Source organism: Octopus bimaculoides, chromosome 30 (genome assembly GCF_046866305.1).
Source record: "Octopus bimaculoides isolate indiv1 chromosome 30, ASM4686630v1, whole genome shotgun sequence".
NCBI lineage: Eukaryota > Metazoa > Mollusca > Cephalopoda > Octopoda > Octopodidae > Octopus > Octopus bimaculoides.
The window spans coordinates 737308-752369 of record NC_142957.1 but is presented as its reverse complement, the minus strand read 5'-3'; the positions used below and the strand labels follow the sequence as shown (position 1 = coordinate 752369).

The 15062-nt window shown below is 38.2% G+C and overlaps 1 protein-coding gene across 1 annotated transcript in view; it reads right to left on the bottom strand.

Annotated features, from left to right (window-relative positions):
• LOC106872541 (uncharacterized) overlaps positions 1-15062 on the bottom strand; it is a 90334-nt gene that overhangs the window by 61469 nt on the left and 13803 nt on the right. Inside the window, exon 2 of the mRNA XM_089345986.1 lies at positions 7236-7321. Within this exon, the coding sequence (XP_089202112.1) occupies positions 7236-7319 (84 nt within the window). The 5' untranslated portion in view covers positions 7320-7321. The remainder of the gene's footprint in view (positions 1-7235; positions 7322-15062) is intronic.

Here is a 15062-nt window from a genome sequence, read left to right as displayed (position 1 = left end):
CTCATTCTCATTCTCCATTTCTTCCCTCGCTTTCTCTCTTTCATTTCTTTCTCTCCTTCTTTTCTCCCATTCTCTTATTCTCCTTTTCTTTCCTCTGTTTCTCTCTTTCTCTCACACTCAAGTCCTCCTTTTCTTTCCTCTATTTCACTCATTCTCTTCCTTTTCTCTCTTTCTCTCCCACTCTCAATCACCTTTTCTTGACTCTTTTTCTCTCTTTATTTCTCTCTTTCATTTCTTTCTTCCACCTTTTCTCTCTCTTTGTCTCTCACTCTCAATCACCTTTTCTTTCCTGTTTTTCTCTCTTTAATTCTCACTTTCATTTCTTTCTTCCCCTTCCTTTCTCTCTTTTTCTCTCACTCTCATTCTCCTTTTCTTCCCACTGTTTCTCTCTTTCATTTCTTTCTCCTTCTTTTCTCTCATTCTCTTCCTTTTCTCTCTTTCTCTCTCACTCTCACTCTCCTTTTCTTTACTCATTTTCTATCTTTCATTTCTTTCTTTCTCTTTCTTTTCTCTCATTCTCTTCCATTTCTCTCTTACTCTCTCACTCTCAATCTCCTTTTCTTTCCTCTTTCTCTCTCTTTATTTCTCACTTTCATTTCTTTCTTCCCATTCTTTTCTCTCTTTCTCTCTCACTCTCATTCTCCTTTTCTTTCCTCTGTTTCTCTCTTTCATTTCTTTCTCCTTCTTTTCTCTCATTCTCTTCCTTTTCTCTCTTTCTCTCTTTCTCTCTTACTCACATCCTCCTTTTCTTTCCCCTGTTTCACTCTTTATTTCACTCTTTCATTTCTTTCATTCTCCTACTTTTGTCTCTTTCACTTCCTTTTCTCTCTTTCTCTGTCACTCTCACTCTCCTTTTCTTTCCTCAGTTTCTCTCTTTCATTTCTTTCTTTCTCCTTCTTTTCTCTTATGCTCTTCCTTTTCTCTCTTTCTTTCTCACTTTCATTCTCCTTTTCTTTCCTCTGGTTCTCTATTTCATTTCTTTCTTTTTTTTCTTTCTTTCATTTCTTTCTTTCTCCTTTTTTCTCTCATTCTCTTCCTTTTCTCTCTTTCTCTCCCACTCTCATTCTCCTTTTCTTTCCTCTGTTTCTCTTTTTATTTCTTTCTTTCATTTCTTTCTTTCTCCTTCTCTTCTCTCATTCTCTTCCATTTCTCTCTTTCTCTCTCACTCTCATTCTCCTTTTCTTTTCTTTTTCTCTCTTTCATTTCTCTCTTCCTTCTTTTCTCTCTTTCTCATATTCTCCTTTTCTTTCCTCTTTTTCTCTCTTTATTACTCTTTCATTTCTTTCTCTCTCATTCTCATTCTCCATTTCTTCCCTCGCTTTCTCTCTTTCATTTCTTTCTCTCTCCTTCTTTTCTCCCATTCTCTTCTCTTTTCTCTCTTTCTCTCTCACTCTCATTCTCCTTTTCTTTCTTCCGTTTCTCTCTTTATTTCTCCCTTTCATTTCTTTCTTTCTCCTTCTTTTCTCTCTTTCTTTTCTCTCATTCGCTTCCTTTTCTCTCATTTGCTTCCTTTTTTCTCTTTCTCTCTCACTCTCATTCTCCCTTTCCTTCCTCTATTTTTTCTCTTTATTTCTCTCTTTCATTTCTTTCTTTCTCCTTCTTTTCTCTTTCTCTCATTCTCCTTTTCTTTCTTCCGTTTCTCTCTTTATTTCTCCCTTTCATTTCTTTCTTTCTCCTTCTTTTCTCTCTTTCTTTTCTCTCATTCGCTTCCTTTTCTCTCATTCTCTTCCTTTTCACAATCTCTGTCTCGCTCTCATTCTCCTTTTCTTTCCTGTTTCTCTCTTTATTTCTCTCTTTCATTTCTGTCTTCCTCCTTCTTTTCTCTTTCTCTCATTCTCCTTTACTTTCCTCTGTTTTTCTCTTTATTTTCTCTCTTTCATTTCGTTCTTTCTCCTTCTTTTATCTCATTCTCTTCCTTTTCTCTCATTCTCTCTCACTCTCATTCTCCTTTTCTTTCCTCTGTTTGTCTCATTGTTTCTCTCTTTCATTTCTTTCTTCCTCCTTCTTTTCTCTCTTTCTCTCATTCTCCTTTACTTTCCTCTGTTTCCCTCTTTATTTCTTTCTTTCATTTCTTTCTTTCACCTTCTTTTCTCTCATTCTCTTTCTTTTCTCTCTTTCTCTCTCACTCTCATTCTCCTTTTCTTCCTTCTGTTTGTCTCTTTGTTTCTCTCTTTCATTTCTTTCTTTCTCATTCTTCTCTCTCTTTCTCTCATTCACCTTTTATTTACTCTTTTTCTCTCCTTCATTTTTTCTTTCTCCTTTTTTCTCTCATTCTCTTTCTTTTCTCTATTTCTTTCTCACTCTCATTCTAATTTCTTTCCCATTTTCTCACTTTCATTTCTTTTCTCTCTTTCTTTTCCTTTTCTCTCTTTCTCTCTCACTCTCATTCTCATTTATTTTCCTCTGTTTCTGTCTTTGTTTCTCTCTTTCATTTCTTTCTTTCTTCTTCTTTTCTCTCATTCTCTCCCTTTTCTCTCTTTCTCTCTCACTCTCATTCTCGTTTTCTTTCCTGTTTCTCTCTTTCATTTCTTTCTTTCTCATTCTTCTCTCTCTTTCTTTCATTCACCTTTTATTTACTCTTTTTCTCTCTTTCATTTTTTCTTTCTCCTTTTTTCTCTCATTCTCTTTCTTTTTTCTATTTCTTTCTCACTCTCATTCTAATTTCTTTCCCATTTTATCACTTTCATTTCTTTTTTATCCTTCTTTTCTCTTTTTCTTTTTCCTTCTCTCTCTTTCTCTCTCACTCTCATTCTCCTTTTCTTTCCTCTGTTTCTGTCTTTGTTTCTCCCTTTCATTTCTTTCTTTCTTCTTTTCTCTCATTCTCTCCCTTTTCACTCTTTCTCTCTCAATCTCATTCTCGTTTTCTTTCCTGTGTTTCTCTCTTTATTTCTTCCTTTCATTTCTTTCTTTCTCCTTCCTTTCTCTCATTCTCTTCCTTTTCTCTCTTTCTCTCTCACCCTCATTCTCGTTTTCTTTCCTCTGTTTGTCTCTTTGTTTCTCTCTTTCATTTCTTTCTTTCTCCTTCTTTTCTCTCTTTCTCTTCCTTTTTTTACTTTCTCTCTCACTCTTTCTCCTTTTCTTTCCTCTGTTTGTCTCTTTGTTTCTCTCTTTCTTTTCTTTCTTTCTCCTTCCTTTCTCTCATTCTCTTCCGTTTCTCTCTTTCTCTCTCACTCTCATTCTCCTTTTCTTCCTTCTGTTTCTCTCTTTATTTCTCCCTTACATTTCTTTCTTTCACCTTCTTTTCTCTCATTTTCCTTTTCTTTCCTCTGTTTGTCTCTTTGCTTCTCTCTTTCATTTCTCTCTTTCTCTTGCTTTCCCTCTTTCTTTCTCCCCATTTCTTTTTCCTCTTCACTCATTCTCTCCCGCTTTTCTTTTCCCTTTTTCTCTCTTCTTTATCTCCCTCTTTTTGCCTTCTCTCTTTCTCCCTCTTTTCTGTTGTCTCATTCTCTCTATCATTTTTTCTTATCGTTCTCCTTCTCTTTCTCCTTTCTCTCTCTTTCACTGATTTTCTTTTTTCTCTCTCTCATTCCCGCTTTTCTCTCTTTTTCTTTTCTTTCTTTATCTCTCTCTCGCTTTCTGTTACTTTCTCTGTTACTCTCTCCTTTTTCTCTTTATCTCTTTCTTTTTCCGTTTCTCTCTATTTCTGTCCCTTTTCCTTTTCTTTCTCTCTCGTTTTCTCTTTTCTTTTCTCTCTGTTCTCTCTCTCACTTTCTCTTCTCTCTCTGTTTCTTTTCTCTTCTTGTCTTTCTTTTTTTCTTCTCTCTCTCTCGTTTTCTCTATAGTTCTTTCTCACTTTTCTTTTCTGTCTATTTTTCTTTCTTTTTCTTTCTCTCTTCTACTTGTTTCAGTCATGAGACTGTGGCCATGCTGGAGCTCCTTCTTGAATTTGTCTTTTATGTGTGGTACCCCTTCTATCTGATGAGCAGCAACCTATAGCTCTCTTTTGCTTAAGTGCTAAGTAACAGGGATGTAAATAAAACAACACCGGTTATCAATTAGCAGTTGGGGACACACACTAAGATAGATACACACGCATACACCCACACAACCTCACTCGAAAATACACACACATATGTCTGTCTTGTATATATATATATATATATATATATATATATATATATAAGTGTTCATAACACCTGTAAGGATGTGTTTTATCTATTCACCAAAGTGAATGGATCCTTGTCCAGGAGAAACTGATGTAATCAGACATCATCCCTTGTACATCGGATGTTTCGATCCTGAACCGTAACACCCTCCTGTTGCTGAGTCAACAGAGGTGACCAAGTCACTGCTCAACTCTTCATTCCTTCCAACGTAACTCTTCTCTCTTACACCAAAACCAGCAAAAGGCTCTTTCAGCTGCCTCGCCCATCATGCGCACAGCCACCCTTCCCTCTTTAACTCTCATTCCAGCTGTTGTAATGATCCTCCACACCGATTGGGCAGGGAACCCCCTACAGCCAACCTCGACTGGGAAAATCCATACCTGCCATCTCTTCTTGCAATCCTGCAGAAGGCTTCCATATCTGTCACACTTCCGTTCAATTATGGTAATTTTCTTGGCCTTTCCAGACTACGGAACCACATCTGGCCTCAGAGATGTATGGACAACCCGGGTAAACTGCAATCTCTCCCCTACATCCACTTTCATATCCCATGGTTGAGATCCTTGCAGCAAGCTATATATTGTCTCTGCTGATTTTACTGGTTTCTCTCCCTCTTTCACAAACTTAATTACGGTTGTTGCCTTCCTTTGGTGATGATGTTTCTTACACCTTTCCTGCTCCAGGATGTGAGCAAGTATTTGTATCTGCCTTGAGAAAGTGTTATTCTGCACCCTGCCAAGATGTGTGCCAGAGTACCCCTTTCTCGGCAACGTCTACACATCTGGTCTTCCCTCAAACTCTATCTATGTAGGTTTGTTGCCGTCGGGAGTGTGTCATACACCACCCAATACAGGAAGGAGATGCGCAAGGGTTCCACCCTCCACAGGTCAATCCATGTGAACTTCCTCTTAGGGAGATTCCATTTAGTCCATGCACCCTGAGACACCCCGACATGTAGTTCCAAAGATGTCGCATAGCTCCAGCATGGTTTCAACCTGAGCGACAGTGGTGCTAGCTACCTACTTTCACCCTCACCTTGTGGTAATACCTGAATCTCGGACAAGCTCATCCTTAGAGTCTCTGTACATCATTACATTACATTTTACTACTTTAATTTCCTCTACTACATATGACAGGGGAAGTTGGAGCTTTCCAGATCTTATCTACAGGCCTACTGAAGCTTGGGGAACTCCTAGCAATCTTCGGAGGTATTTATGTATCTTTCTCTCCACCCTTTCCACAATTGTCATTGGAACATCATACAGCATCAGCAACCATATGAGTCTTGGGAGCAGTCCGTGTTGGAAGAGCCATGCCCTAAACATTCCTGGAAGCCCTGATCTATCAATCATCCTCAGCCACTCCTCTGCATGCCTCACAATGTTAATAACATTGCTTCCGTCTGACAGCAACTCATCAACCATCTTTCCAAGGCCTCTCATTGCAGTTGCAGCCTGATTTTGTTGGTTACCTGACCCCATCCCTGTTTACCATGCTCCTCGATGCTTTGGGGTTAAACCTCATACTTGCCCATGTCGCCATGTGTTCTAGTGAAGGCAGCACTCTTTCTGCATCTACATGGGTTGTTGATGTTACTGTAATATCATCCATGAGGCCACTTATAGGGTGCTGACAGCAGCCTAATTCCATTGTTGGTCCCTGTGTTTCTCTATCAGCAGTTGATATGAATAGATTCATACCCAACATGAAGAGAATGGGAAAAATCATGCAACCAGTTATGATTCCTTCCTCAAGGTCTTGCCAAAGAGTTGGGAAATGGTTTGTTCTGATACGTAATTGGATGCGTCCAAAATAACTGCTAATTATTCCTCTAATACGCAGGGGAACATGACAGTGGTCAAGGGCTGCACAGATGAGGGCAGGAAGAATAGAACTTTATGCATTTTCTAGATCCAGCGAAACCACTGTCAGATCACCTTTACTTCTCTTAACCTCTTGAATCAACTGACTGAGAATTTTAGTTTCAGACATCCTGAGAAACCAGGCACCCCACCTTTCTGGATAGAGGTATTTATATACTCCTTCTCAGTCGTGTATGATGTCAACCTTTTGGCCATTACGAAAAAGAAGATCTTCCTCTCAACACTCAGGTGGGAGATGGTCCTGAACTGATTAACAGCTGTGGAGGTTTCTTCTTTTGGCACAAAACATCCTTCCGTCCTCTTACAATATGGTGGAATGATACCCTTTGTCCAGATCATTCGAAACATCGTCCACAGTCCCCGAAGTAGCCGCAGGCATTTCTTGTATACTATAAAAGGTTCACCACTTGGGCCACGAACTGATGCTGATCTGGCCTTTATCACCACTTGTTCCACTTCTTTCCAGGATGGACACCTGAGGTTGAATTTGTATACTGGTATTTCACCTCTGCTGGCATTTGGATTAACATCAAGAACTTCCTTTCTGAGGACATCATTGTGAGTCTCCCTCAGAAATGCTTCTACCTCTTCTTTGGAGATGGTTAAGTTAACTGATTTGGTTTACCCCAGCAGCATTCGGCTGAACCTAAACAGGTTCCTGACAAATTGCACTCATTTCGTTTCCTTCTCTTTTCTGTGCGTCTGGGTGCTTTCTGCCCTTTTAAGCCTTCTCAGAAGATCACGTCATAAACAGCCATCATCATTGTCCCTTTGGGTATCTTTTTCTATTCAATGAACACAAATACAATTTAATAGAACCAGATCAAGAGGGATTTTGATTCCTATGTGACACCTCATTGTTTTCATATGTTTGATAACTTCTAGAAAAGATATAGTGTAGCCCTTGACATCGGGAAATCCTTCAACTGTTTGTGGCAAGAGAACTTCTTGACACAGTTACAATCCATCTGATGAATTTAGTTGTCCCTCATCTCCTGGACTGAATATTACCTGCCAGAATACTCCATCGAAGTTTGTGATGCTGGTCTTCTATCTCACTTACACTCTATCAATTCTGACATTGCCTCATGTTTTGGTTAAATATTTATATGAGGATTAGAGGAAAGAGATGAAGAAAGAAATGAAATATCATGGACAAATATTTGTGGTTATTTAGGAAGATTTCAAGTTGTGTATAAAATAATCAGCAATCAAATTTGAGAAAACAATATAAAGAACAACTTACACTATCTGGATGGCTTCTGATGAAATTCTTCACATATCCAATGTCTCCCTGCTTAATTTTCTCCATAATTGCATCTACATCCATGTCTTTTAAATAAAAGATGATAAAAGAGGAAGTAAAATAGTTTTTTTTTTAAACTTATAAAACGAAGTAAGCAACAATATAAAGAAGATTGTATTTCTAAAATCTCGCATAAAAATGACATAAATATTGGAAACTTCAGTTTATCTAAAGTATTATTTATTGCTGAATTTTCTTCCTGACGCTAATAAACCTAACAACAGCCATTGTGTTGTGTCTCTTGGTTTGGGACATTACTCTACTTATTACAGTTGAACCCTGAAAACTACAGTCTGTTGGTCAGTCATTTAGGAGGAGAAAACTATATTTTGAGCTATGGGATTGTGAATGAAACCCCAGCAAAATGGAGACAATGTATATATAAATAAGAAATCGCTTCTATAAAGGAAAATAAATTTGGGAATTATATATCTAGGCATTCTTGTATAGTAATGCCCTTATATAAATAAATATATTTTGGGGAATATATAATTTTCCCCTTGTGAGTTTTTTTTCACGCTAGCTACTTGATACATTCTTGTGAAAGATTTTATCCTATTATACATATATATATATATATATATATATATATATATATATATATATATATATATATATATATATATATATATATATATATATAGGGAGAGAAAGAGAGAGAGTTAGGAAACATAGATCTAATGGATACAAATTAATCTATTAAGTAATCAACATATTAACAAACAATTGTTACATTTCTTAAATAAGATTAAAATAACAAAACATAAGTAAAAATATAATCTTGCATTTTCAATACCTTATAAGGAAAATCAGCAGGGTTTTCAGCAGACAATTAGGATTACATTAGGATAATTTCGGAATATACAGAATATATAAACGTGTTTACTATGCGTGAATGGGGCGCAGTTGAGTGAGTGACCAACAAAAGTCCTTGTATCACCAAAGATGAACTGAAGGCAAGTATTATGGCAGTATTTAGCAGCTTATACATTATTTTGTATCACCTAGATCCCAGAAACAGCTGTTGAACTTGTAATACCTTCCTTCAACCCCTTTGATTTTCTCTGTAATTTGTACTCTGTGTAAGTGGGACCGTTTTATATATCTACATATAAACACATTTTGTATTTGATTTATTTTATATACTTTGTATATTGATGTGCCTGATTTGCTTATCCCTAAACTTGCCTAAATACTCACACACGCACACATACTCACACACACACACAAACACATATATATATATATTTATAGGCATGTTTCAAAAGACAATAGAAATATGTGAGAAAAATATAATAATAATAATTACTATTATAATTAAAGTTATGCATTGTCATTCCCATCAATGTGAAGAATATAAGGAAGAACATCAAAAAGGTTATTAATAAAAGTCAATAGAGAAAACTTGAACCGGATATTTAGAAACAATTTGTAAAAGGGAAAAATAATAATAAGAGAGACGAAAAAGAAAGACATATCAATATGTATGCAAGTCTATTTGTGCAAAAATCTATAAGATAAAAAGTCTAACGGATATATTTAAAGAAATAGGAAAAGATCGAGACGAATCATAATGTAAACAAATACGTGTGTCCATCACATATTAAACAAAAAAAACACGTTCACAAACAGAAAAAAGCCATAGAGAGCCACACGTATTCATATTTATATTGAAAACGAAAAAATATATTACAAGAAGCGTCTAGCTAAATAATAAAACTATATTTAAAAGTGATACAATATTTGAATAGTTATGGGTATTAAGCAACGCAAAAACTAAAAACTTAATAGGGAAAAGACAATTATCATAACAACAACAATACATACAGCTTGTTGTTGGCACTCTGTCGCTTACGACGACGAGCGTTCCAGTTGATCCGATCAACGGAACAGCCTGCTCGTGAAATTAACGTGCAAGTGGCTGAGCACTCCACAGACACGTGTACCCTTAACGTAGTTCTCGGGGATATTCAGCGTGACACAGCGTGACCCTTTGAATTACAGGCACAACAGAAACAGGAAGTAAGAGAAAGTTGTGATGAAAGAGTACAGCAGGGTTCGCCACCATCCCCTGCCGGAGCCTCGTGGAGCTTTAGGTGTTTTCGCTCAATAAACACTCACAACGCCCGGTATGGGAATCGAAACCGCGATCCTATGACATGTTCAAATTCAAAATGTTTCCCATTGAAAATCTGTCCAGGGTAGGGGAGATAATCAAAAATGAAGAAGGAGAAAGAAATATATGAAGGGAAAAACATATTCTTGTGAAGAGTATCGACTAATAACCTTTAACTAAGTTCTTAATACATAAGCATTACGATGGATTATTTATGAACACAAAGGCCGGGTGACTGCTAGTATATATTACACACACACACACACACACACACACACACACACACACACACACACGCATATTTAAATTCATTTTTAAAAATCATTTACTTGTTTCAGGCATTTGAAAGCGACCATTCTGTAGCACCACATCGAAGGGGTCTAGTTAAACAAATCGAGCTCCGGACATTTTCAGTCTAGTACTTATTCTATCGGTACCCTTAAGCGAACCGCTAATTCATGGGGATTGTTTACTGTTACTCTTTTACTCTTTTATTTGTTTCAGCCATTTGATTGCGGCCATGCTGGAGCACCGCCTTTAGTCGAGCAAATCGACCCCGTGACTTATTCTTTGTAAGTCTAGTACTTATTCTATCGGTCTCTTTTGCCGAACCGCTAAGTGACGGGGACATAAACACACCAGCATCGTTTGTCAAGCAATGCTAGGGGGACAAACACAGACACACATATATATATACATATATACGACGGGCTTCTTTCAGTTTCCGTCTACGAAATCCACTCACAAGGCTTTGGTCGGCCCGAGTCTATAGTAGAAGACATTTGCCCAAGATGCCACACAGTGGGACTGAACCCGGCACTGTGTGGTTGGTAAGCAAACTACTTACCCCACAGCCACTCCTGCGCCTCCTTGTTAATATTAAATTCATTTGTTTTCAAAATATTTTCTTTTCTAAGATGAACATATTTTTTACACAATTCATCGATGAACGAAATGTAAAGAAACATACAGGCACGAACACACTTTTACCCACTCACTCACACACAAACACACAAGCGTATGCAAGCACATGCAATAGGTGTATATAAATACGTATGTGTATGTATGAGTGCATACACACACATACATACACATACATATATATGTATGAAGATAAATGAAAATTTATGGTGAAATTTTATGAAGTTTGGTAGAAGAATGAAATAAAGTCACGTGATTGAATTTAGAAATAGCAAAAATGAATTGCAGATTACGGGATTTATTGTAGATTTTTATATCTTTTACTTCAGAACATTCAGTATGATGCGTAGAAGACAACATAATATTTTTTTAATCATATGAAGCCCAACACTCCCGAATTGGACGGTCTATGGAAACACAGGACGAAAGGCAGGACAGGCACCAGTATGAGAGACAAAGAAATGTCGTAGAGACACAACAGCAACATCATTTTCAAACAACTAGGCAAGCCTGCTCGAGGGAACAATAAACACCAGAGGGGAAACAACAGAGGTTGGAGACTCAAGCCAATAGAAAAGCCAGCTTAACAGAATATACGTGGACAGAACAGCTTCAAAATAACGCAGATAGAAATACCTGCTCCAGAGAACAGGGAACATCAAAGTAACAAGAAGTCAGGTTGGAATTTAGGACTTATTCTTGTGAAGAGTAGCGACTAGTAAACTTTAAGTAAGATCTAATACATAGGCATTGCGATAGATGCTTTATGAATACATTTGTGTAAAGTACACACTGGATCAAATGTCGGGTGTCCGATAGTATATATTATAAATACACAAATTTGGTTATTTTTTTAATCTGCTGCTTTTCCTCAATAGCTTCATGCATTAGAGAACATACAACAGCGTTGGAGAGCATAAAGATTAATGTTCTGAATATGTGAAAAGAGTTTCCTGTATCATTGCAATTCTTGTTGGATATCTATATGCCGATATCATGACTGATGCTCAATGCTCTGTGAACACTGTGAAAGCTGTGAAATGTGACACACACACGAGACTGTGAAGCTGTAGCAAGGGGAAGGGACATAGTTGGAGTTCTGATTGTGTCTGCACCACACCACAATTCATTTGCACATCGTTGAACAGTGCGTTACGCTCTAATCAGTCAGCTTTGTGAAATTGCTGTAGACTGGGACCGCACACTCTGGCTGGAGAGGACTGCCATTGGAAGGTCATATGTGTGACAGCAAGATTCATGTCTTCATCATATCGCTGAACGGAACCAGAAGTGATTGTTGGAGATTTTCTACGACTTCCCCAGCCCCACTTTCTGGCCTCCTAATTCCCCTGATTGTAATACCCTGGATTACTATGTGTGGGGCGCAATTGAGAAAGATACCAACCACACTTCCTGCATCACTAAGTCCAAGCTGATGACCAATATATTCGAAAATCTTCCCAAGAATAAAGTGAGGAACGCATGTGCCAGGCTTTGAAGCTGTGTTGAAGCCGTGGTGGAAGTCAAGGGCAGATACTTTCACTAAACTTTCATCTCTCAGCCAAAACCTAGTTTTGACAGTTTTTGAATTTTAAAAACGCTTATTTTAGGATGTGATAAAGAGTTTTATTTTCCTTTTGGGAAAACTGTCAAATGTATACATACACACATTACATATGTATTCTTTTTACTTGGTTCAGTCATTTGACTGCGTCCATGCAGGAGCACCACCTTCAGGCGAGCAAATCGACCCCACGACTTATTCTTTGTAAACCTATTACATGTTCTCTCAGTCTCTTTTCCAAAACGCTAAGTTAGAGGGATGTAAACACACCAGCACCGGTTGTCAAGCGATATTGGGGGGACAAATACAAATACACAAACACTCATACGCACACACACACACACACACACACACACACACACACACATATATATATGACGGACGTCTTTCAGTTTTCGTCAGCCAAATCCAGTCACAAGGCTTTGGTTTGCCCGAGGCCATAGTAGAAAACACTTGCCCAAGTTGCCACGTTGTGGGACTGAACCCAGATCCATTTGGTTGGTAAGCAAGCTTCTTATCACACACCCATTCCACACAGACATTTTTGTGTGTGTATGTGTGTGTATGAGTATGTGTGTATATGCGTATGTGTGTGTGTATGAGTATGTGTATGTATGAGTATGAGTGTGTGAAGTGTGTGTGTGTGTGTGTGTGTATGTGTGTGTGTGTGTGTGTGTGTGTGTGTGTGTCCAAACTGGATTTTTATTCAAATTTGTTGCAGCTGTAGTTGCTATCTCTCAGTTATATAGAAGCCGTCAGTTTATCGAATTTCCTTGCAAATTTGATATGGGAAACAATGTACAAATCTCGATGTCGACAAATTATTACTGTTTCTTATTTTACACTGTCCATTTTTTGTTCTACAAATTCCTGCCACACACTGCTTGACGCTTGCAGACCCGGATCGTATTGCTGTATGTATATATATATATATATATATATATATATATATATATATATATATATATATATATATATATATATATACGGACACACACACACATACTACACACGTTCGTAGGCACAGGAGTAACTGTGTGGCAAGGAGCAATTATCTTCTGTTATATCCGTGAGCTGAGCAAACCCTTATAAGTGGTCAGTTCATCTCCAACCGGGTCGATCAATTTGCTCAATAGAGTAGTATTGTTCGTATACGCCAGGTTGGTAAGATGGTAAGTCCCGAAAGCACCACCAGATAATCTCTTACGGACCGTGGTCATCAGACAATCGATGACACAGTTGAAAAGATCAGAGGTGGCCACCCAGTCTTTTTGTTAGTGGAGAACAGTGAGAGCCCTTCCCGTTCACCTGCACGCAGCTCTCGGCACTGCTATACAACTGTTGGAACAAGGTGGTGATCTTGGGAGGCGCGTCGACATGGTTGAGACCTTTTGATTACTGGTTGCGACTCTCACGTTTAAGCTGCGAGTGAATCTCGTCACCAAAATCTATCCCCGCCATGATTCATCCTGTCTCCATGATCCTAACATCGTCTCAATATTCGCGTGTTCTTTGACCAATCGCTTCTGTACCCTGGCTGACAATGAGACTGACAACTGAGAGATCTTCAAATCATGTGTCAACCAACTTCTTCCGAAGGATACTTGGATTTCATTTCGGATGCTGAAGATAATCAATTACCACCGGGAGGCTAGAATGCGTGGCGACATCAATGAGTACCGGCAGATCGACCCGATATGCAGCAACGCCATCTCAGATAAACGATAGTAATTCTGGGCGGAAGAAACCGAGCGCCTGGAGGCAGCAGCAAAGAGCGACGACATTCACCAGGTGTTGAACAGGCTCCAAAGAGCCAGAGCTTGTCTCATCCCAGTTGAAAGATACCAATGACAACTCCGTCATCAAGGAAATAACCTGCTTCAAACGCTGGAAGGAGAACTTCAGCCTTCTTCTTCATCACCTAACTGTTCCTATCCATCGCAGCCTAACCGTCGCTATAGACACATCCGCAACCAAGGATACTTACTGGTTGTGTCCTATCACCCCGACGTGGTCAGTGCCACCCTGAAGAAGCTCAACAACAGCAAAGCCCCTGGAATGTACACTATCACCGCAGAGATGTTGAAGGCAGGCGGATAAAACATGATTCAGTGGCCATCTCACATCATCCACCAGCACCTGAGCGTCTTTCTGTCTGTCTATCCATCTGTTTGTCTGTCTGTCTGAATTTTTAACTGTCTTTCTAAATGTGTTCGCGTGTGTGTGAGTGTGTGCGTGCACATTTTAGAGTTTGTGTGTATCCCAATATCAACCTCGCAGCCGGTGGTGGTCCATTTTCCTCGACATAACTTAGCGACTCTGCATTGACAGGATAAGTATCAGCTTAAACAAATAAGTTCTGGGGTCTATTCACCTTTCGACTAAAATCTTTCTTGACTATGCCCAAGCATGGCCACAGTCGACTGACACAAGTATGTATATGCATGTATGTATGTTTGTATATATATATATATATATATATATATATATATATATATATATATATATACATATATTTGAATGTTCTGTGTGTTAACATGTATCTCCTTGCGACAATGTAAAGTTTCATTTAACCGGGGCATCTTTGGCCTTGCAAAGCAGCCTCCAGTATACAACAATCTTGGTTATTTTCCACGTCCAAGGTTCCGCTTGCTATGAAGCATATGTAGCCCGGATCCTATCGACTCCATTCTTTAACTCCTGTATTCTAATTCGCACACCCCGCATCCCTAATTACCTATCGAGGAATAGAAAAAGAAATGTTTTTCAACGTATTGAACTTCGATACGTAAAAAGCCCAAACCTTCCGCTTCAATAACGCACTATTGTCTTTGAAAGCTGTTTCTTACTACGGAATGTTTAAAGAAATCTTTTTTCCTACACCTCGAACCTTGGATATTATATATATATATATATATATATATATATATATATATATATATATATATATATATATATATATACCTGTGTAAGGTGGACGTCGAGAAACTAAGGGATAGTACCTATCCAATATACTGCTTGTAGTATACGCAATTATTCTTACCCGAGTGCTAGTTCCAAGTGTGTGTGTGTGTGTGTGTGTGTGTGTGTGTGCGTGTGTGTGTGTGTGTATGTATGTATAAATAAACATATATACGTTTATGTAAGAGCATGTATGTATATTTTG